Source organism: Engystomops pustulosus, chromosome 2, assembly GCF_040894005.1.
Source record: "Engystomops pustulosus chromosome 2, aEngPut4.maternal, whole genome shotgun sequence".
Classification (NCBI taxonomy): Eukaryota; Metazoa; Chordata; class Amphibia; order Anura; family Leptodactylidae; genus Engystomops; species Engystomops pustulosus.
In genome coordinates, this window is record NC_092412.1 from 197,320,319 (window position 1) to 197,342,598 (window position 22,280).

The following is a 22,280-nucleotide window of genomic DNA, read 5'->3' on the forward strand; positions in this document are numbered from 1 at the left end:
CGTGTAGAGCCTGATTCCCCAAATGGTTTTTACCCTTCTTATATTTTTGTAATATGTTTTAAAATGCAGACCCACCCCCCTGACACTACTTTTGTTTAAATAACAGGCTTTTAATTATAAGTTCTCTGCCCTAAACTAGTATTTCCATCAGATTGCTATTAGGTGGGCTATTTTATAATAGGAACAAGAGGGGTAAGCATGGGCATTTTAAATTTGAGAAATTATCTCTAGGGTATCTTTTTCAAGCTGAAGAAGTCCAATTTTTCTAGCCTTTCATTATAAAAAAAGACCATCCTTCCCATTTACTAATCTGACTAACGCTTGCCATTGAACCCTCTAGTTCTCCTGTATGCAATGTGGAGCCCCTGACTGACCCTCACTTTAAAGTTGAAGGTATAACAAAGGATTTATAAAGGGACAGCATTATTTAATTATCCCTGATTTATCTTTCTCTCTTATTTCCCCCCTTTCCTTTTGCCGCTGCAGCTTGACATTGAGTACTGTGGCTTAGTTTACTTGTAATAAAAAAAAACAACGTGTTTCTTTTTCTGTCTCTTGTCAAATAATGAGAATGTAATAATAATAATGGAATTTACAATGTTTACAGTAACTGATGAGGTATTTCATAAAACACATTGTTTCTTCTTTGTAGATAGAAGATAATATGAAGCCTCTTCGGCCATATGAACGTATGGATACTCTGAAACAGTTCCTAGACCATGACAGACATGTTTTGCGTTTTTATTGTCTATGGGATGATACAATTTCACCTTTTGGAGATTCAAGAGAGCTGATATTACATTATTTCCTAGCTGATGACACAGTTGAAATTATAGAGGTCATTCCCCCCAATTCCGGCCGGGATTCAGTCCCAGTTTTTCTTCATCGAGGAAAACTACCTAAGGTAATACACATGCCAGCGTTCTGTATTATTTATCAGTTACAAAGTCAACAGAGGATAGTTACTTAGATGTTTTATTTGCTGTTAAACCTCATTGTGGTTACACTTTGCTACTGCAAAAAAACCTGGGCTTTGGGTCTTCTGGGCCAACCCAAATTCAATATCATTGATATAACACATGAATAGTTGTTAATAAAGAATATTTTCATACTTGAGGAGTATTCTAAGGGTCTTGTTATTTGTCGTTATGTTGAAAAACATATGTTATAAAACAGTTTCTGAAACTAAATCTGTCTATATACTCTTCACAGCAAATCCCAACAAGAATGTATAACCCTGGAGAGGTCACATCTCGCACTGTTCTCAATGTTTTTGGCCCAATGGGACATGGAGGTCGTTATATCCTGGATAATCTTAAAGTAATGTTTTACTTCAAAATTTTAATAGGATTGTATGGATTATTGTGTCTAAAAGGAACTAAATATAAATTTAAGAAATAAGTTTGGGGTTACAGTGTGATCTTCAACTGAGTAGAGTTTCCTCTTACTAGTAAGTGGGGTGCTTCGGTATTATTTCTGAACCATATATTATGAAAGAATGTCCAAACCTGACTCTAGGTTTAATGATCCAAATCATCGGTATTATTGGAATCTTCTTGCATAGGATCACATAAAATTGGACTTTAACTGTGTTTGACTTTCTAAAGTGGACATATCTCAAAGCATAAACTTGCTTCTTATGTGTCCTCATATTATTCAGAGAACACGTTATTACACTTTGGATACACCAAAATATTAACAGTGACCTTGTAGAAGGACTTTTTTTCAGTGACATGTGTGAATATGTATGTGTGAATGGACAGAATCATACAATGGATTTTTTCAATTGGTCAAATCTGGCATACAACCCACAACAGAAAATGAAAACTACAAAGTATGCAAGGGCAGAAAATAAATAAGTGATAGGTAACTCAGAAATCCCATGCTACTCTTGTCCCAGCATTTCCCAGGTTTCCATCGGATTTTTAGACTGACCAGAAAGTAAAAGCTGTGGGTGAACCCAAAAACATTGAATCCATCACCAAAGATATTAAGTAGACAGACAACCTTCTGTGTACAGGCAGTGAGGAAACAAAGTTCAGACTGTCCCATTGCCTATGACAAAAAAGTTTGGCAATTCCACAAGATACCAGAATGCCCAAATAATTTTGGGTTATAGCAATGTGCAGGCACAGAAACTAGGGTTAATTAGTGACCAAGAGACTGTAAAAGTATTAATATTTTTTATCTTAACACACATATATCCTTTAACAGACAGGATCTGTGCATCAGGAATTCTACAAAGACAGCGATCTGACAATTGGTGCTGCCATCAGTGTATGGGGACGAAATATGATCTTGTATGACTGTGATGAATTTACCAAGAATCATTACAGAACAAAATATGGAATCGGTAAGACCAATTCATACACATAGTACAGAGTATAATCTAGAAGGGGGATTTTACTTTCTCTGTATCTTATATTATTCATTATTTTACACATACTCTAAGCCAGGGGTAGGGAACCTATGGCTCGGGAGCCAGATATGGCTCTTTTGTTGGCTGCATCTGGCTCTCAGACAGATCTTTAATAAATAGTGATGGCTGCTGTGTGTCTTAGACTTATCACTGGGCACAGGCAGATATGTTACAACCTTTGTACGACCCAGGCGCCATCGCCACTAGCGATGAGGAGCTGGCTGCAGGGAGTAAGTGAATATTCTTTTTTTTTTTTGCTGTGACTGCCTATCTACTTAGGGGTATGTGCTGTGGCTACCTATCTCTTGGGAAGCATGTGCTGTGGCTACCTATTTACAGGGAGTATGTGCTGTAGCTACCTATCTACTGGGAGGCATGTGGTGGGTGTCAGGATTTGGTGTAGTGAACCCCCTGGACCACTACAGATGATGATGTAAGCAGACACCTGGGACCGGACTCTAAGTGGCAACCAGTCTTCACCAGAGCCCGCCGCAAAGCAGGATGGTCTTGGTGCAGCGTGGTACGACCAGGTCGTTCCACAGGTGCGATTTATCCACAGTGGCAGCCAAAGTCGAGGTACAGGATCTCTAGGCAGTCTCATGGTCAGGGACAGGTAGACGGTCAAGGTCAGCGAAGGAGCAGAATAAGGAATAGGTCCGGGGTCACAACGGGAGGTCAACACTTGGGAATGCTGAGAGCTGCCGGTCTTCATAGCAACCCGGGACATAAGCAGCGAGAAGCAGCAGCGCACTGGCTCATCAAATCTGCGAGTGCCAGCGCGGGAGCAGGAACATAGAGAGGTGAGTGAGCTTGGAAAGGGGCGCTGCCACGGAGAGGGGCTCTGGTGTGCCTGCGATCCAATACGTAGATCGCAGGGGCACCCGTGATGCTGGGACTACCCATCTACTGGGGGGCATGTGCATATGGTACGGCTCTTACAGAATAACATTTTAAAATATGTGGCTTCATGGCTCTCTCAGCCAAAAAGGTTCCTGACCCCTGCTCTAAGCTATTGACAATTTCTTTCAATTAATAGTCCAAATATTCCGAATGTCTGATGTTCTGGCATTTGTTTCTTTTTGTACAAAGTTTCAATAAAATGTCGACTCTTAAGAGGCCAGATTTAATAGAACAAACAGAGGCATTCACCTATTAAATCCCTTTCAGCATGTTTTATACGGGTTTTATTCTTAAAAGAGGCTATAGTCTTAGCTAAAATGTTATCCCCTATCTATAAGATAAGAGATAGTATTCTGATTGCTTTCATCTGGCCACTTTACTCATAGGTATCATCCTAGCCCTTTTTGATGTCCTTTAGAACATTCAGTTTTTAAAGACAAATATTAATGTAGAATTCAGCATTATATAATAAATAAAACATATTAAAACATGACAAAAGAGACTAACAAATGTAAGAAGCTGTCTTATGTCTCCCCTGATTAGGGGCATTCCCTTCTCAGACATTACTATGATATTAACAAATTGTTGCGCCCCCCCCAGCAATAAAAGTGTTTGTCCAGAGATCACAGATAATAGTATTCTCCATAAATTGACTTTAGAACCTCATAATACACACTTTAGCTGCTGCAGAACATCACAATACATACCTCAGCTTCTGTAGACCATCGTTATACACTTCTTAGCTGCTGCAGAGCATCACAATATGTGACAGCTATTGCATCATAATACACATTTCAGATACTACCATACCTCATAATACACATCTCATCTACTAGAAAACATTAAATACAGACCTCAGCTGCTGCTGAAGATCATAATACACAACTCATCTACTAGAAAACATTAAATACAGACCTCAGCTGCTGCTGAAGATCATAATACACAACTCAGCTGCTACAAATCATAATATACACCCCATTTACTAATAAACCTCACAATACATACCTTAGTTGTTGTGGTACCTCATAATGCAAAGCCTTGCTGCAGCAGAACATCATAATACACCAAACAGCTGCTGCAGAACATCAAAGTACACACCTCAGCTACTACTGCACCTCATAATACTCACCTCAGCTGCTCCAGAAACTCATAATGCACACGTTAGGTGCTACAGAACCTCATCATACACACCTCAACTGCTGCCAAACTTCATAATACACACCTTAGCTGCTTCAGAACATCATAATACGACCCGGGGCTACTACCAAACCTCATACACCTTGTAACATTATAGTCCTTGTAGTCCATTGCTGCTTCTCTCACCTCCATTTGCTCTGATCTCCTCCTTTTGCCAATGTCCCCACACCCCATGGAGGACATGCCCCTTCATACAGGTCCTGTAACCTGCATGGCTGCTCCCCCTCCTTTCAGGCACTCTACTCCAAAAGTTGGAGCAAGTATGAAAAATGGTATAGTCAGTGAGAATGTACTACATTGGACTTGGTGCAGTATCGGTGTCCTCAGGAGGGATCCCTCTTCCTGTGCACTGGTTGGGACCCCAAGGCTCATGTCCTTGTGGCCCTCCCTATAATTTGGTTCTGCCCATAAAGATATAGTGGAGTTACAAAAACAGCATAGTTAACTGTTCTACTCTGTCAGCATAACTATTGTTCACTTTTATGGGAGCTATGTTTCTGTAACTCTGACCACCACAGGGTGGCAAAGACAATCCTATTGCAACTATGAACAGCTGAGATAAAATTAAAAAAATAAAAAACATTAAAAGAAAAACAATATTGTGGCATATAAGAATGCAATTATAATGTTGAATATTATAATGGGAGCAAACAATTATAGGTTCCTAATATATTAGCTATGACAAAATTAACCTAGCAAATTATTGAACAAAAAGGAGACTCATAAATACCATTAAAAAGTTCATATTTATTAAATACATCTTAAAAACGCATCAATAACAGCATATCCAAAGGGAATGCACAAACACCAAACGGTTGCTTGGCAGTGGAGACATATCAGTAATAAACATATAAATAAATATACATAGCATTGAGGGCCACACACCTGCTTGTAAGAGTGATTGGTCTACAACCCTTCATCCTGGTGGTAGATTTCCTTTAAATAATTCTTACCATGCCCTAGCATCACTCTCTAAGTATTATCATGCTGTGCATAATGAGTAAAATAGTGGATGAGAAAAATATTTTAATATGCTCCAAACAAATGTCTTATGATTTTGTTGCAGTATTGGTAGCTTCAGTATACTGACCTCACATTCATCCATGGCTTTATGAAACATCGGCTGAGATTGTATTACATTAGCATTGATTATATACACGTTAGTGCAGCCTAAATCACTTATATTGGTCAAATACAAAGCAAATAAGGTATCCTTAATCTGGCACAACCAAATTACCGCTCTGCTCAGGTCAATGCATTATCACATTATCCTTGTCCTTGTAAAACCCTCCGGTAGCGCACAGAAAGTAATTGTGTTTCCAGTGTTTCTTCATGATGGCTCATAAGAGTGGATGGCATAGAAACATTTCATTATACTTCTACAAAAGGTCAGTTTATTTTGAAAAATATTTATTTCTAGAATAAAAATGCACATGTCGACAGGACTCAATGTTCAGTTTGTACAATATTTCTTATTTACTGTAAAAAATGGAGATGGAAGTTTTTCCTCACAATTTACCGGATAAAAGGTATTTCCCCTACAACAACAACCGGGTAAAAGTATATATACTATGGATAGATTTAGAAAAATGTTCCGGTACTGTACTCTCCGGACCCTATATTTTCATTTAAATGAAATTCATACATGTGAATAAATTAAATAGATTGCACATAAAATATAATGGACTTTAAATATTTCAAAGAGTGTCCTATCAGGGATGGATTAAGACCATTAAGGCCATGGGTCCTGGGCTGTGTGAATATTATAGCCCCTGAAAGTCGGAATTCACTTCCTCAGTAATGTACTAGAATCAAGCTTCTTGGGAAATGGAGGATGTATCCTTTCTGCTGCTTTTACAATACTTACATTTTGACAAAACAACTCATGTAGAGAAATATATGCCAACAGCGCCATAGAAGTTTTATGTAAAGGCAACTACTATACTGATCCTCAAATATGGTTGATTTCCTTATATACATTACACACATCACAATCATTGGGGTTTACCAATAGTTAGCAAAGGTGTATGGTTATCTTCGGTAATAGACTACAGCAGGAGACTATGAAACTGATAACATCCCACAAGGGGACACGTTTTCCCAATTTTTTTTGTCCAGTTAACTTTATAGATACTGAAATTATTATTATTCTGGTGTTGTGGTCCTTGGTATTATTTAAATATGGTCATATCCACCAAATTTACTTCTTATATCTGCAATCTCTGCAATAGATTATAGAATAACCACAGACTAGTGATAATCCTTCACAAACCTCATCTAAATACCAAACACCAAAGACTTCAATTCTTACATACTTTTTTTCAGACCATGAAAAATACCCAGGTATACAAAAGAGGCTGTATGTTACTCAACATTAATTATTGCTTGTAGGATATCCCCCTTATATTTCATATTTTTTGAGATGAGTAAATAAGCTTATTTTGTGGGTTTGATTGTCTTCCAGAGGATTTCACACCTGTTCAGTACAAAACTCCCCAAATGCTAAAAATTGAGAAGAAGATTCCACCATATAATGGCTTTGGTTCTGAGGAAGATTCTCTTTGTTCTTGTTTGGGACTCCTACCAAAACCACCACAACGAGATTTCAAGAAATTTATGGAAAAAGACAGGTATTTAGTTTTACCTCCTGTTAAAGCATAACTCCAAATTTATAATGATTTTACCAAATTGTCATATGTGATTCCCCTTCTGAAAAAAACAGAATAATGCCCATATTGTGTTACTCGTTCGGGTTCCACAATTTTTTTATGGCATAATAAATCACAGTCTTGCCGGCGCTTATTTTCGTTATGTTTTTAAACAGATGTAAAGCGTTTAAACGCTTTAGTAATAGAAGTAGCTTCACCGCACCATGGTCCGCGCTTGGCGGCGCTCGAAGGTGCGCCCAGTGCGGACCACGGTGCGGTGAAGCTACTAGGATCTCCCTACTCCATTCATAGTCACTATAGAAAATGTCTTTCCAGCTAACACAATTGGCCTCTTGCTGTTTTGTCCTTGGCATGGATGTAAAGTCCTCCAGCATAACCCAATATTGCATCAAAGAAAGAGGGTCGTAACATAAAACTCCATAAAACAGCTTAAAACTCATACAAGTAAGGGTACTTACATACAGTATATCTTTATTAGATGTAAGTATTGGGTGAAATAGAAGTCTAAGATACCATTGTTAGCTGTTTTAGTGCCATAGGGCTCTTATCAGCAGCACCTCCTGCAACTAAAGGGGGTACCCCATAAATATTCTACAGTCAGTACAGCACTCCTTTCAGAGGTGAAGAGCGGAATACCACAGGAAACTGTCCTTATTTCAATGCATAGAGGTATACCTCCTGTGCCACCACTGCCTACTCATAGATTGTAAGCTCTTGCACGCAGGGCCCTTGCTTCTATTGTATATACTCTGTAATGTCTCATTTTATTTGTACTTATACCCCATGGTCTGTAAAGTTCTGCGGAATACGATGGTGCTATATAAAAATATTTTTATTATTATTATTATTTTTATGATACAAGCAGCAGTATAATGGTAGGCTTCTCTCTGTTTTAGGAATGGCCTGGACAGCAATGTTCTTAGATTTGTTGCAAAACTCATCACTGAAAATCCCATTGATAAAGAAAGAACCTTCATCATTTCCTATTTCCTTAGTGATGACACCATAGCTGTGTTTGAGCCACTGCAAAGAAATTCAGGTACTGAAACTGAAATGAAGCTTCAAAAGTTTAGTTTTACTCCTTTGGGTGATTCATCTCTAAATAAGCACCGTACAGTAACTGAAGGAATTATCATATTGTTGACTATAAGTTGCGTGTTACTGTAAGCAGCTCCCAGGATTACCCATTAGTTATTTTATAATTACATCCAACAATATTTGGATAGAGACATTTTTCATTACTACAATGAATTTTGAACTATACAGTTCAGAAGCCATTGAAGTTTAAATTTTTTACTTTTACTTCATGGGTTGAACAAAAAAATATTTTTTTATAACATAATCACTTCAGGGATTTAGAAGTAAATTTTTAATACTTGGTTGAAATCCCTTTGTCAGCAATGACTGCCTGAAATGTTAAACTCATGGACATCACCAGACATTGCTGTGTTTCCTCCTTTCAGGCTTTTACTGCGGTGGTTTTAAGTTGATGTTTGTTTGTTGGCCATTTTGTCTGAGCTTTAGTCTTTAGTCTTTATTCTCAATTAGGATGAGATCAGGTGACTGACATGGCCATCCAAGAATATTCCACTTGTTTGGCTTTAGCCCCTTTGCAGCCTTTTTTCATTAATTTTTCGCTCCACACCTTCACAAATCTATAACTTTTTATTTTTTTCTGTGTACAGAGCTGTGTGAGGGCTTATTTTCTGCATGACAAATTTTACTTTGTGACATTATTTACTATACCATGCCATGTCCTGGGAATCTGGAAAAAAGTTATAAAAGTGAAAAAGTTATTATCGTCAGATGATAAAAGAAAACATTTAATTTTTTAAAATGTATTAACACTAGAGATGAGCGAGCACTAAAATGCTCGGGTACTCGTTATTCGAGACGAACTTTTCCCGATGCTCGAGTGCTCGTCTCGAATAACGAGCCCCATTGAAGTCAATGGGAGACTCGAGCATTTTTCAAGGGGACCAAGGCTCTGCACAGGGAAGCTTGGCCAAACACCTGGGAACCTCAGAAAAGGATGGAAACACCACGGAAATGGACAGGAAACAGCAGGGGCAGCATGCATGGATGCCTCTGAGGCTGCTTAAATGCACCATTATGCCAAAATTATGGGCAACAGCATGGCCATGACAGAGTGACAGAATGAAGCTAGATAGCATCTAAAACATCCAATAATTGACCCTGACACTATAGGGGACGGCATGCAGAGGCAGCGGCAGCAGCGGATTCTCAGGCTTCAAACCAATGGGTGGCAGAGAGGAACCAAAGGAGGTGAGCAAGAAGCGCTCAAATAATATCGGTACATGATAAAAGTTTGCCAGTATATTTTGTGGATTACACAGCAGGGTGGCGACAAAGTTAACATGGAAGCCATGAAAACAACCCAAAATTCTGCCTGACACAGCTCGTTTGATAAGGGGACCATGTATGGAGGCAGTGAACTAGTAGTAGATTAAAGGTGCTGCAGTTAAAACTATGTTAGTTGGATCTTGGCATGGAGCTGGCGCTCCGCTGCCAGGCGAGCTTTCGCCAATCCAAGCCCCTGTCTCTAGGCTACTCCCCAAACAGCACTTCTAAGAACCTTTTGTATAAGATCAAGTGTAGCAGCGTTTTTATAAGTTTAGGATATGGCGGGTGAGGGGAATGTAAACAGATGCGCAAGAAGCGCTGAAATAATATTGGTAAATGATAAAAGTTTGCCAGTATATTTTGTGGATTACACAGCAGGGTGGCGACAAAGTTAACAAGTTTGTTGTGGAAGCCATGAAAACAACCCAAAATTCTGCCTGACACAGCTCGTTTGATAAGGGGACCATGTATGCCTACAGTTCATGCCAGTCGCTGCACTGGCTGCCAGTCTCCTTTCAAATACAGTTTAAAATAATAACCCTCATCCATAAAGCTCTGTATAATGCTGCACCCCCCTACCTCTCCTCTCTTATCTCAGTCTATCGCCCAACCTGTGCTCTTAGATCCGCAAGTGATCTTAGATTAACCTCTACCCTAGTGCGGACCTCCCACTCGCGTCTCCAAGACTTCTCTAGAGCTGCACCAATTCTATGGAATGCTCTGCCCCGGACTATCAGACTAATACCTAACCTCCAAAGTTTCAAACGTGCTCTTAAAACCCATTTCTTTAGGCAAGCCTATAACACTCATTAACTGCATGAAGTTTTAACTCTTCTACTAACCCGTCCTGTGTCGTCCTCCCATCTGTTATCCAGCAACCAACAGGCACCAGACTTCTCTGCAGTCCCATTCACCCTGGACCTGGTATATAAGATGACAGCTGAGTGGTTCAAGCGACAGCAATTCCATTTATTATATTTTGTTCTATTCCCTAAGAAGAATGGCTTGACCATTAAATATTCTTTTACCTCGTGTTACCCCATCATCTTCATAAACCGTAAGCTCTGGCGAGCAGGGACCTCACTCCTGTTGTTCCATACAAATGTTGTGCTCTGTTACATTACATTTGTATTTGTTTCCTATGATTTGTAAAGCGCTACGGAATATGATGGCGCTATATAAATAAAGATTATTATTATTACAATTATGGAGGCAGTGAACTAGTAGTAGATTAAAGGTGCTGTAGTTAAAACTATGTTAGTTGGATCTTGGGATGGAGCTGGCGCTCCGCTTCCAGGCGAGCTTTCGCCAATCCAAGCCCCTGTCTCTAGGCTACTCCCCAAACAGCACTTCAAAGAACCTTTTGTATAAGATCAAGTGTAGTAGCGTTCTTATAAGTTTGGGATATGGCGGGTGAGGGGAATGTAAACAGATGCGCAAGAAGCGCTGAAATAATATCGGTAAATTATAAAAGTTTGCCAGTATATTTTGTGGATTACACAGCAGGGTGGCGACAAAGTTAACAAGTTTGATGTGGAATGCCCTGTAATAGCTCTTGGGCGGTGTGCCTTTTATCGCCTAGGCTCAGCAGTTTGAGCACCGCCTGCTGTCGCTTAGCGACGGCACTGCTGCTGTGCCTAGAGCTACCGACTGATGGCGCCATGCCCACGGATGGTAATTTGGAGGAGGAGGAGGTGGAGAAGGGGTGGGAGGAGGAGGAGGTATAGTAGGCCTTTGAGACCTGGACCGATGTAGGCCCCGCAATCCTCTGCGTCGGCAGTATATGACCAGCCCCATGGTCAGACTCGGTCCCAGCCTCCACCAAGTTAAGTGTAGTAGCGTTCTTATAAGTTTGGGATATGGCGGGTGAGGGGAATGTAAACAGATGCGCAAGAAGCGCTGAAATAATATCCGTAAATGGTAAAAGTTTGCCAGTATATTTTGTGGATTACACAGCAGGGTGGCGACAAAGTTAACAAGTTTGATGTGGAATGCCCTGTAATAGCTCTTGGGCGGTGTGCCTTTTATCGCCTAGGCTCAGCAGTTTGAGCACCGCCTGCTGTCGCTTAGCGACGGCACTGCTGCTGTGCCTAGAGCTACCGACTGATGGCGCCATGCCCACGGATGGTAATTCGGAGGAGGAGGAGGTGGAGGAGGGGTGGGAGGAGGAGGAGGTATAGTAGGCCTTTGAGACCTGGACCGAGGTAGGCCCCGCAATCCTCTGCGTCGGCAGTATATGACCAGCCCCAGGGTCAGACTCGGTCCCAGCCTCCACCAAGTGAAGTGTAGTAGCGTTCTTATAAGTTTGGGATATGGCGGGTGAGGGGAATGTAAACAGATGCGCAAGAAGCGCTGAAATAATATCCGTAAATGGTAAAAGTTTGCCAGTATATTTTGGGGATAACACAGCAGAGTGGCGACAAAGTTAACAACTTTGATGTGGAATCCATGAAAACAACCCAAATTTCTGCCTGACACACCTCGTTTGATAAGGGGACGATGTATGGAGGCAGCTATATGGACGACTTTTGGAGGTAGCAATGGAGACAACGTGTGGAGGCTGCTATGGAGACAATTTAATTTGGATAGTGCCTGTATGTGGCAGTCCAAAAAAGTTTTCAAACCAGAGGAGCAGATAGGTGGCCCTCCAGAAAAATGAAATAGATTGAGTGCCTGTATGTGGCAGTCCAAAAAAGTTTTCAAACCAGAGGAGCAGGTAGGTGGCCCTCCAGAAAAATGAAATAGATTGAGTGCCTGTATGTGGCAGTCCAAAAAAGTTTTCAAACCAGAGGAGCAGGTAGGTGGCCCTCCAGAAAAATTGAATAGATTGAGTGCCTGTATGTGGCACTCCCAAAAATTGTTTAAAACAGAGGACCGGGTAGGTGGCCCTCCAGAAAAATTAAATGCATAAAGTACTATAGCTAGAGCCAGTGGGCCCTGTCAAAAAATAGCCAGTTTCCTCTGCTTTAGTGTACAAAGAGGAGGAGAAGGAGGAAAATGAGGAGGAGGAGGAGTGCATAAATTATTCAGGTTGAGCTTCCTTCACCTGGTGGAGATTGGAAATTATGAGAAATCCAGGCTTTATTCATCTTAATAAGCATCAGCCTGTCAGCGCTGTCAGTCGACAGGCGTGTACGCTTATCGGTGATGATGCCACCAGCTGCACTGAAAACCCGCTCGGACAACACGCTAGCGGCAGGGCAGGCAAGAACCTCCAAGGCGTACAGCGCCAGTTCGTGCCACATGTCCAGCTTTGAAACCCAGTAGTTGTAGGGAGCTGTGTGATCATTTAGGACGATGGTATGGTCAGCTACGTACTCCCTCACCATCTTTCTGTAAAGATCAGCCCTACTCTGCCGAGACTGGGGACAGGTGACAGTGTCTTGCTGGGGTGACATAAAGCTGGCAAAAGCCTTGTAAAGCGTACCCTTGCCAGTGCTGGACAAGCTGCCTGCTCGCCTACTCTCCCTCGCTACTTGTCCCGCAGAACTACGCACTATGCCCCTAGCGCTGTCAGAAGGGAAATACTGTTTCAGCTTGTGCACCAGGGCCTGCTGGTATTCATGCATTCTCACACTCCTTTCCTCTCCAGGGATGAGAGTGGAAAGATTTTGCTTGTACCGTGGGTCCAGGAGAGTGAATACCCAGTAATCAGTGCTGAAATAAATTCTTTGAACGCGAGGGTCACGGGATAGGCAGCCTAGCATGAAATCTGCCATATGCGCCAGAGTACCAACGCGTAAGAATTCACTCCCCTCACTGGCCTGACTGTCCATTTCCTCCTCCTCCAACTCCTCTTCTTCTGCCCATACACGCTGAACAGTGAAGGACTGAACAATGGTCCCCTCTTGTGTCTCGCCAACATTCTCCTCCTCTTCCTCCTCATCCTCCTCCACCTCCACCTCCTCCGATATGCGCTGAGAAACAGACCTAAGGGGGCTTTGGCTATCAACAAGGGAATCTTCTTCCCCCGTCTCTTGTGACGAGCGCAAAGCTTCCGACTTCATGCTGATCAGAGAGTTTTTCAACAGGCCAAGCAGCGGGATGGTGAGGCTGATGATGGCGGCATCGCCACTGACCATCTGTGTTGACTCCTCGAAGTTACTCAGCACCTGACAGATATCAGACATCCACGTCCACTCCTCATTGTAGACTTGAGGAAGCTGACTGACCTAACTACCAGTTCTGGTGAAAGTTGACATCTGGCAGTCTACAATCGCTCTGCGCTGCTGGTAAACTCTGGATAACATGGTTAATGTTGAATTCCACCTCGTGGGCACGTCGCACAACAGTCGGTGAGCGGGCAGTTGGAGGCGGCGCTGCGCTGCCCTGAGAGTGGCAGCATCTGTGCTGGACTTCCTGAAATGCGCACAGATGCGGCGCACCTTCATGAGCAAATCAGACAGATTGGGGTATGTCTTGAGGAAACGCTGAACTATCAGATTTAACACATGGGCCAGGCATGGCACATGTGTCAGTCTGCCGAGTTGCAGAGCCGCCACCAGGTTACGGCCGTTGTCACACACAACCATGCCTTGCTTCAGGTTCAGCGGTGCCAGCCACAGATCAGTCTGCGCCGTGATGCCCTGTAATAGTTCTTGGGCGGTGTGCCTTTTATCGCCTAGGCTCAGCAGTTTGAGCACCGCCTGCTGTCGCTTAGCGACGGCACTGCTGCTGTGCCTAGAGCTAGCGACTGATGGCGCCATGCCCACGGATGGTAGTTCGGAGGATGAGGTGGAGGAGGGGTGGGAGGAGGAGGAGGCATAGTATGCCTGAAAGACCTGGACCGAGGTATGCCCCGCAATCCTCGGCGTCGGCAGTATATGACCAGCCGCAGGGTCAGACTCGGTCCCAGCCTCCACCAAGTTAACCCAATGTGCCGTCAGCGATATATAGTGGCCCTGCCCCGCAGCACTCGTCCACGTGTCCGTGGTCAGGTGGACCTTGTCAGAAACGGTGTTGGTCAGGGCACGGATGATGTTGTCTGACACGTGCTGGTGCAGGGCTGGGACGGCACATCGGGAAAAGTAGTGGCGGCTGGGGACCGAATACCGAGGGGCGGCCGCCGCCATGAGGTTGCGAAAGGCCTCGGTCTCTACTAGCCTATAGGGCAGCATCTCCAGGCTAAGCAATCTGGAGATGTGGACATTAAAGGCTTGGGCGTGCGGGTGGGTTGCACTATATTTCCGTTTCCGCTCCAGCGTCTGGGGTATGGAGAGCTGAACGCTGGTGGATGCTGTGGAGGATCGTGGAGGCGACGATGGGGTTTTTGTGCCAGGGTCCTGGGCAGGGGGCTGACTATCAGCTGACACAGGGGAAGGAGCAGTGGTGTGCACGGCCGGAGGTGAACGGGCTTGGTGCCACTGAGTGGGGTGTTTAGCATTCATATGCCTGCGCATACTGGTGGTAGTTAAGCTAGTAGTGGTGGAACCCCTGCTGATCCTGGTTTGGCAAAGGTTGCACACCATAGTCCGTCGGTCATCCGCTGTTTCCTTAAAGAACCTCCAGACTTCTGAAAATCTAGCCCTCGCCGCGGGAGCCCTCGCCACGGGAGCTTCACTACGTGACACATTTGGCGCTGATGCACCTGCTCTGGCCCTGCCTCTCCGTCTGGCCCCACCACTGCCTCTTCCAACCTGTTCTGGTCGAGGACTCTCCTCCGTCTCAGAAGCACTGTGTTCACCCGGCCTCTCAACCCAGCTTGGGTCTGTCACCTCATCATCCTCCGATCCCTCAGTCTGCTCCCCCCTCGGACTTCCTGCCCTGACAACAACTTCACCACTGTCTGACAACCGTGTCTCCTCATCATCGGACACCTCTTTACACACTTCTTCCACTACGTCAAGAAGGTCATCATCACCCACAGACTGCGACTGGTGGAAAACCTGGGCATCGGAAAATTGCTCAGCAGCAACCGGACAAGTGGTTTGTGACTGTGGGAAGGGTCCAGAAAACAGTTCCTCAGAGTATGCCGGTTCAAATGCCAAATTTTCCTGGGAGGGGGCAGACTGGGGAGGAGGAGGCTGAGGTGCAGGAGCTGGAGGAGTGTCGATTTCGGTGACATGGGTGGACTGCGTGGAAGACTGACTGGTGGACAAATTGCTCGAAGCATTGTCGGCAATCCACGACATCACCTGTTCGCACTGTTCTGGCCTCAACAGTGCTCTACCACGAGTCCCAGTAACTTCAGACATGAACCTAGGGAGTGTAGCTCTGCAGCGTTCCCCTGCTCCCTCATCAGCAGGTCGTGTCTCACCCCGCCCAGGACCACGGCCTCTGACCCCTGCAGTAGTTGGACGCCCACGTCCCCGCCCTCGTCCTCTACCCCTAGCCCTCGGGTTAAACATTTTGAAAATGAAAGTTATAACTTTAATTTTTTTTTTACTTTTTTTTGTGTTTTTTTGTGTTTTTTTGTGTTTTTTAGTTTTTAAAACCAAACGATGCTATCCTATTGCTATGGCTATTTTCTAGCCAAGTATGAAAGCACACTGCTATGCCAGATGAGATGACGCTGAGTTATGAAAAAATAAACGTAAAATAAAAAGGAAATGGCAGACTGTGCCTAATTGAAATCCAACCCCTAATAAATTTTCCCACTTCGGTCTTTGCAATGGATATGTGCGTCACTAAGCGCTAAACACAACGGTCGCAAGTCTCACTACAAATTCCTCACAATATGGTAGTAGATGCACTGCAGCAAGGACAGCCACCAGCAGATCAACCAGAAATAAAATATATATAACGCTATTGTAGGCGTAAGTAAGCCGTTTGGATTCTCCTTTGGCTATTTTCTAGCCAAGTATGAAAGCACACTGCTATGTCAGATGAGATGACGCTGAGTTATGAAAAAATAAACGTAAAATAAAAAGGAAATGGCAGACTGTGCCTAATTGAAATCAAACCCCTAATAAATTTTCCCACTTCGGTCTTTGCGATGGATATGTGCGTCACTAAGCGCTAAACACAAAGGTCGCAAGTCTCACTACAAATTCCTCACAATTTGGTAGTAGATGCACTGAAGCAAGGACAGCCACCAGCAGATCAACCAGAAATAAAATATATAACGCTATTGTAGGTGTAAGTAAGCCGTTTGGATTCTCCTATGGCTATTTTCTAGCCAAGTATGAAAGCACACTGTTATGCCAGATGAGATGACGCTGAGTTATTAAAAAAAGAAACGTAAAATAAAAAGAAACTGGCAGACTGTGCCTAATTGAAATCAAACCCCTAATAAATTTTCCCACTTCGGTCTTTGCGATGGATATGTGCGTCACTAAGCGCTAAACACAAAGGTCGCAAGTCTCACTACAAATTCCTCACAATTTGGTAGTAAATGCACTGCAGCAAGGACAGCCACCAGCAGATCAACCAGAAATAAAATATATATAACGCTATTGCAGGCGTAAGTAAGCCGTTTGGATTCTCCTATGGCTATTTTCTAGCCAAGTATGAAAGCACACTGCTATGCCAGATGAGATGACGCTTAGTTATGAAAAAATAAACGTAAAATAAAAAGGAAATGGCAGACTGTGCCTAATTGAAATCCAACCCCTAATAAATTTTCCCACTTCGGTCTTTGCTATGGATATGTGTGTCACTAAGAGCTAAACACAAAGGTCGCAAGTCTCACTACAAATTCCTCACAATTTGGTAGTAGATGCACTGCAGCAAGGACAGCCACCAGCAGATCAACCAGAAATAAAATATATATAACGCTATTGTAGGCGTAAGTAAGCCGTTTGGATTCTCCTATGGCTATTTTCTAGCCAAGTATGAAAGCACACTGCTATGTCAGATGAGATGACGCTGAGTTATGAAAAAATAAACGTAAAATAAAAAGGAAATGGCAGACTGTGCCTAATTGAAATCAAACCCCTAATAAATTTTCCCACTTCGGTCTTTGCGATGGATATGTGCGTCACTAAGCGCTAAACACAAAGGTCGCAAGTCTCACTACAAATTCCTCACAATTTGGTAGTAGATGCACTGAAGCAAGGACAGCCACCAGCAGATCAACCAGAAATAAAATATATAACGCTATTGTAGGTGTAAGTAAGCCGTTTGGATTCTCCTATGGCTATTTTCTAGCCAAGTATGAAAGCACACTGTTATGCCAGATGAGATGACGCTGAGTTATTAAAAAAATAAACGTAAAATAAAAAGAAACTGGCAGACTGTGCCTAATTGAAATCAAACCCCTAATAAATTTTCCCACTTCGGTCTTTGCGATGGATATGTGCGTCACTAAGCGCTAAACACAAAGGTCGCAAGTCTCACTACAAATTCCTCACAATTTGGTAGTAAATGCACTGCAGCAAGGACAGCCACCAGCAGATCAACCAGAAATAAAATATATATAACGCTATTGTAGGCGTAAGTAAGCCGTTTGGATTCTCCTATGGCTATTTTCTAGCCAAGTATTACAGCACACTGCTATGCCAGATGAGATGACGCTTAGTTATGAAAAAATAAACGTAAAATAAAAAGGAAATGGCAGACTGTGCCTAATTGAAATCCAACCCCTAATAAATTTTCCCACTTCGGTCTTTGCTATGGATATGTGTGTCACTAAGAGCTAAACACAAAGGTCGCAAGTCTCACTACAAATTCCTCACAATTTGGTAGTAGATGCACTGCAGCAAGGACAGCCACCAGCAGATCAACCAGAAATAAAATATATATAACGCTATTGTAGGCGTAAGTAAGCCGTTTGGATTCTCCTATGGCTATTTTCTAGCCAAGTATGAAAGCACACTGCTATGCCAGATGAGATGACGCTGAGTTATGAAAAAATAAACGTAAAATAAAAAGTAAATGGCAGACTGTGCCTAATTGAAATCAAACCCCTAATAAATTTTCCCACTTTGGTGTTTGAGGTGGATATGTGTGTCACTAAGAGCTAAACACAACGGTAGCAAGTCCCCCTGCAAATTCCTCACAATATGGTACTAGCTGCAAATAAAAAAAAAAAAAGTATAACGTTATTGTAGCCCTAAGAAGGGCTGTTGGGTTCTTGTAGAATCACTCCTGCCTAACACTATTCTAATTGAACAGCCTAACGCTTTCCCTGACCAGCAGCAGCTCTCTCCCTAGCGGCATCCAGACACAGAATGATCCGAGCAGCGCAGGCAGGGGCTAGTCTATTCCAGGGTCACCTGATCTGGCCAGCCAACCACTGCTATCGACGTGTAAGGGTTCCACGTCATGCTGGGTGGAGTGCAGAGTCTCCTGGATTGTGATTGGCTCTGTTTCTGGCCGCCAAAAAGCAAAACGGCGGGAGCTGCCATTTTCTCGAGCGGGCGAAGTATTCGTCCGAGCAACGAGCAGTTTCGAGTACGCTAATGCTCGAACGAGCATCAAGCTCGGACGAGTATGTTCGCTCATCTCTAATTAACACCTAATAAAACCTATACAAATATGGTTTTCCGGTGATCATAAGACCCAAATAATAAAGGAGAAATGTTGGAATGCACAGTGAAAGCCTTAAAAACAAGCCAACAAGAAAATGGTGTAAATGCTTTTTATCCCCAATTTCACAGAATTTTTTCCACTTGCCACAGCATGGCATGGAATTTGAAATTCCATCACTATGAAGTACAATTGGTTAGGCATAAAACAAGCCCTTACACAGCTTTGTACATTGAAAAATAAATAGGTATAGATTTTTGAAGATGGGAAGTGAAAAATAGAAACACAAAAACAAAAACGGGCCAAATCGGCCAAGGGGTTAACCAATACGGCACAATCCATGTGATGATGTCATGTCTTTAGGCAAAATTAGAGTAAATTAGAGAGATATCTGGAGATATATTTGGATGCAAGCTTTGGGTTCGATATCCATTGTTCGGCATCTACGCCTAGCCTGGATATGTTGCTTGCTGGGTTGCAGAGAAGCCCGTCAGTCATACAAAAGGAAAAGGAAGCCAAGGAAATGTAATTCAAGGACAAGAAGATGTTATAATCACAGACTATTCCTAATTCAATAAAATCAATCATTTGGGTTGTGTATTGAAATGGATGAGCCACAGTGTACCTCTCGTTGCTGGTGTTTTGTGTCCCTATTTAATATTTGTGTGTTTTTGTTTGTAGGAATCATAGGTGGCAAGTTTTTGGAAAGATGTCGTGTCAAGAAACCTGGACAGGAGCTATTTAAGACAGAGATGTCAGAATATTTCAAAGCTAAAGATCTTTTTGTCGGCGCCCGGGTTAATTTCAATGGACACAAGTTTGTCTTAATCGATGCAGATGAATATGTCTTCAGGTATATGGAGAAAAATGCTTATGAGGTGAGTATAATATTTGGATGTCCGATAATATCAAGCACAGGAGTATATGCAAGGAGAGGTTTGGGGTACAGGTAAAGGGGTACTCTCATGAACAGAAATACTTGATATACAAGGGTCCCACCTCTGGGACCTGCACCTATCTCCAGAATGGTGGTCTATCGTACCCCATCCTGAGGCCAGGATGAATAGAGAGTAAGCAACACATTTATCTGTTCTCCATCCCAGTCTAAGAAAATTCTGAAAATAGCCTAAGCATGAACTCTTTTCAACCCTACTAAAGACCAGAAATTCAGTTTCAAATCATATAGAGCTCAACTTCTATCCCTATACGATATCCTGCTGTCAGTTTAGGCAGATTCACCTCTCCTTTTCTACCTTAACTGCTTTGATTAATAATTAAGCCCTTCAACTTATATAAGCATTGGGTTAATTAACTTACAGTGGTTGGCCACTTTATCGCATGATTTTTGTAGTGTGTGTGTAAGTGAGGGGGTCAGGATACTAGGCAATTTACCAGTGAAAATTGTGCAGAACTATTAATAGATATATATTTGTCAATTACTTAATAACCTGCCCCCACTCACATTACAAAAACATGATGGAAACTGCCCAACCCCTTGAAGTTTAGAGGTATAAGAAATTTCTAGCATTTTTCATGCAGACTTATGCAACATGTCACATGATCTATCTTCAAGGGAATGTGCCAATGAATAAATAACAATTTTTACAAAGTTTAAATATAATTTTCAAAAGTTTTTGGTGATATTTTTAAACATTTTTTCACATACTTAGTAAAAAGTACGACATATAGTATGCATTACAGCAGGTTTAGTTACTAGGGAGTTTCTATTGGTGCAGATATTTCTATAATGTTAATAAGTCTTCATAAGGGACTTTAGACAGGAGTAATTGTGAACTACAAGTAGGTGTATTCTACTAACACAACGCTAAACAAAGCATACCAATAGGTTTTCTTCTCACTACAACACATGATGGCGTACGAGTGAATGATTTCAACAACATTTCAATTTATTTAATGACAAAAATATGTTTTTATATGAAACAAAAATGAATTCTGAATGGAAACAATTTTAAGAAGGGTAAATCTATATTTAAGAAACAATTTGAAGATATCATATAGCGGAGATTGGGTAACATGAGAGCCCAATACACCTCATAACCCAGGCATTCCACATCAACTCTTACCCAAGGCATTGACATTGGCTGAAATGTGACAGTTAAAAATAACGCTCAAAAATCTGAAACATCATTTAGAAGTTGAGCTTGGCCAGAATGTGAACAAGATAAGAGAAGTTTAGATGCTTTATCTTAAAATATTCACAATCTATAAAAATATCGCCAGGCAGTGACATTCCATGGTTTATTAATGCATTTTTCTGGCCAGAAACAGCTCATTTAGATCCTGAACTGAGTTTTAGCTATACACATGTGGCTTTTGTATTTCACTTTGCTGTTTTGACATTTTTTTTAACTGTCATATTTTTTGTGTGTACTATATTTTGGAATGTTATTTTCTGAGATGATTTACATACATAAACTCAATCCTACACTGGTTCTCTGTCTAAGTCACCTGAGGAGGAATGAAATCAGGACTGTAGCTGTTTATCGTGATGGTTTTAAATGCTTTGCCCATTTTTTTTGCATAATATAGTTTTATTTGGAGGAGTAACAAGCAAAATAAAAGACAAATAAAGGTTATGGAATAAGAGTTATACAGGAAAAGGTACAGGTATAATCAATAAATCAAATGCGTGTTGGGAACACAAGAGCATCATATACATAGAAAAGCTAGCTCAGGTTGTTTACATAAAGTCTTAAGAATTTTGTAATTTTTTAACAATTGATAACCCCATTCAATTGTATCATCTGTGCTAAAGTCTCCCTCTGTTCGCAGAGACTTGGGTTGTGTTGATTTTCCTTACTGTTTGGTGTGTGTGAATGGTGGCTAAGGTTGCTGCTCTATTGGGACTGATTGAGCCACATCCAGTTCCTCTGCAGCTTAAATCTGTCCAGCAAACGGTTGACTTGAGTGATGAACTCCGTTCCAGTCATCTGCTGTTGGGGGCAGCATCCAGGAACTCATTTATATATCTACCAGGTTCAATTGCACCTTGCTGGTTCTACTAATCTCCTGACACTTGTTATCCACTTTTTTTTGCTATACTGTATATCTGCTACGTCATAATGGCCATTTTCTTGCTATTCATTTCTGTATTTTGCTGCCATTGTTGATTGGACCCAGTTCTGTCTCACTTCAATTGTCTCTGTTATCTTTTGATTGTCGCTGTGTCTTGTCTGTCCCGGAGTTACCCCACTCTCCCTATCTCACACTGTGTTTGGTTATTGGCTGTACACATTTGTCACATGTCTTTGTTGGAACACTGGTCTGTCTCTGACCTATTGTTACCTCTCCACTCCACCATC

The 22,280-nt window shown here is 42.1% G+C and overlaps 1 protein-coding gene across 1 annotated transcript in view; it reads left to right on the top strand.

The window, feature by feature from the left end:
- EFHC2 (EF-hand domain containing 2) overlaps window positions 1–22,280 on the top strand; it is a 49,189-nt gene that overhangs the window by 11,563 nt on the left and 15,346 nt on the right. The window contains exons 5-10 of the mRNA XM_072137769.1: window positions 653–904; window positions 1,213–1,320; window positions 2,215–2,353; window positions 6,981–7,146; window positions 8,082–8,224; window positions 19,639–19,835. Coding sequence (XP_071993870.1) covers window positions 653–904; window positions 1,213–1,320; window positions 2,215–2,353; window positions 6,981–7,146; window positions 8,082–8,224; window positions 19,639–19,835 — 1,005 coding nt within the window. The remainder of the gene's footprint in view (window positions 1–652; window positions 905–1,212; window positions 1,321–2,214; window positions 2,354–6,980; window positions 7,147–8,081; window positions 8,225–19,638; window positions 19,836–22,280) is intronic.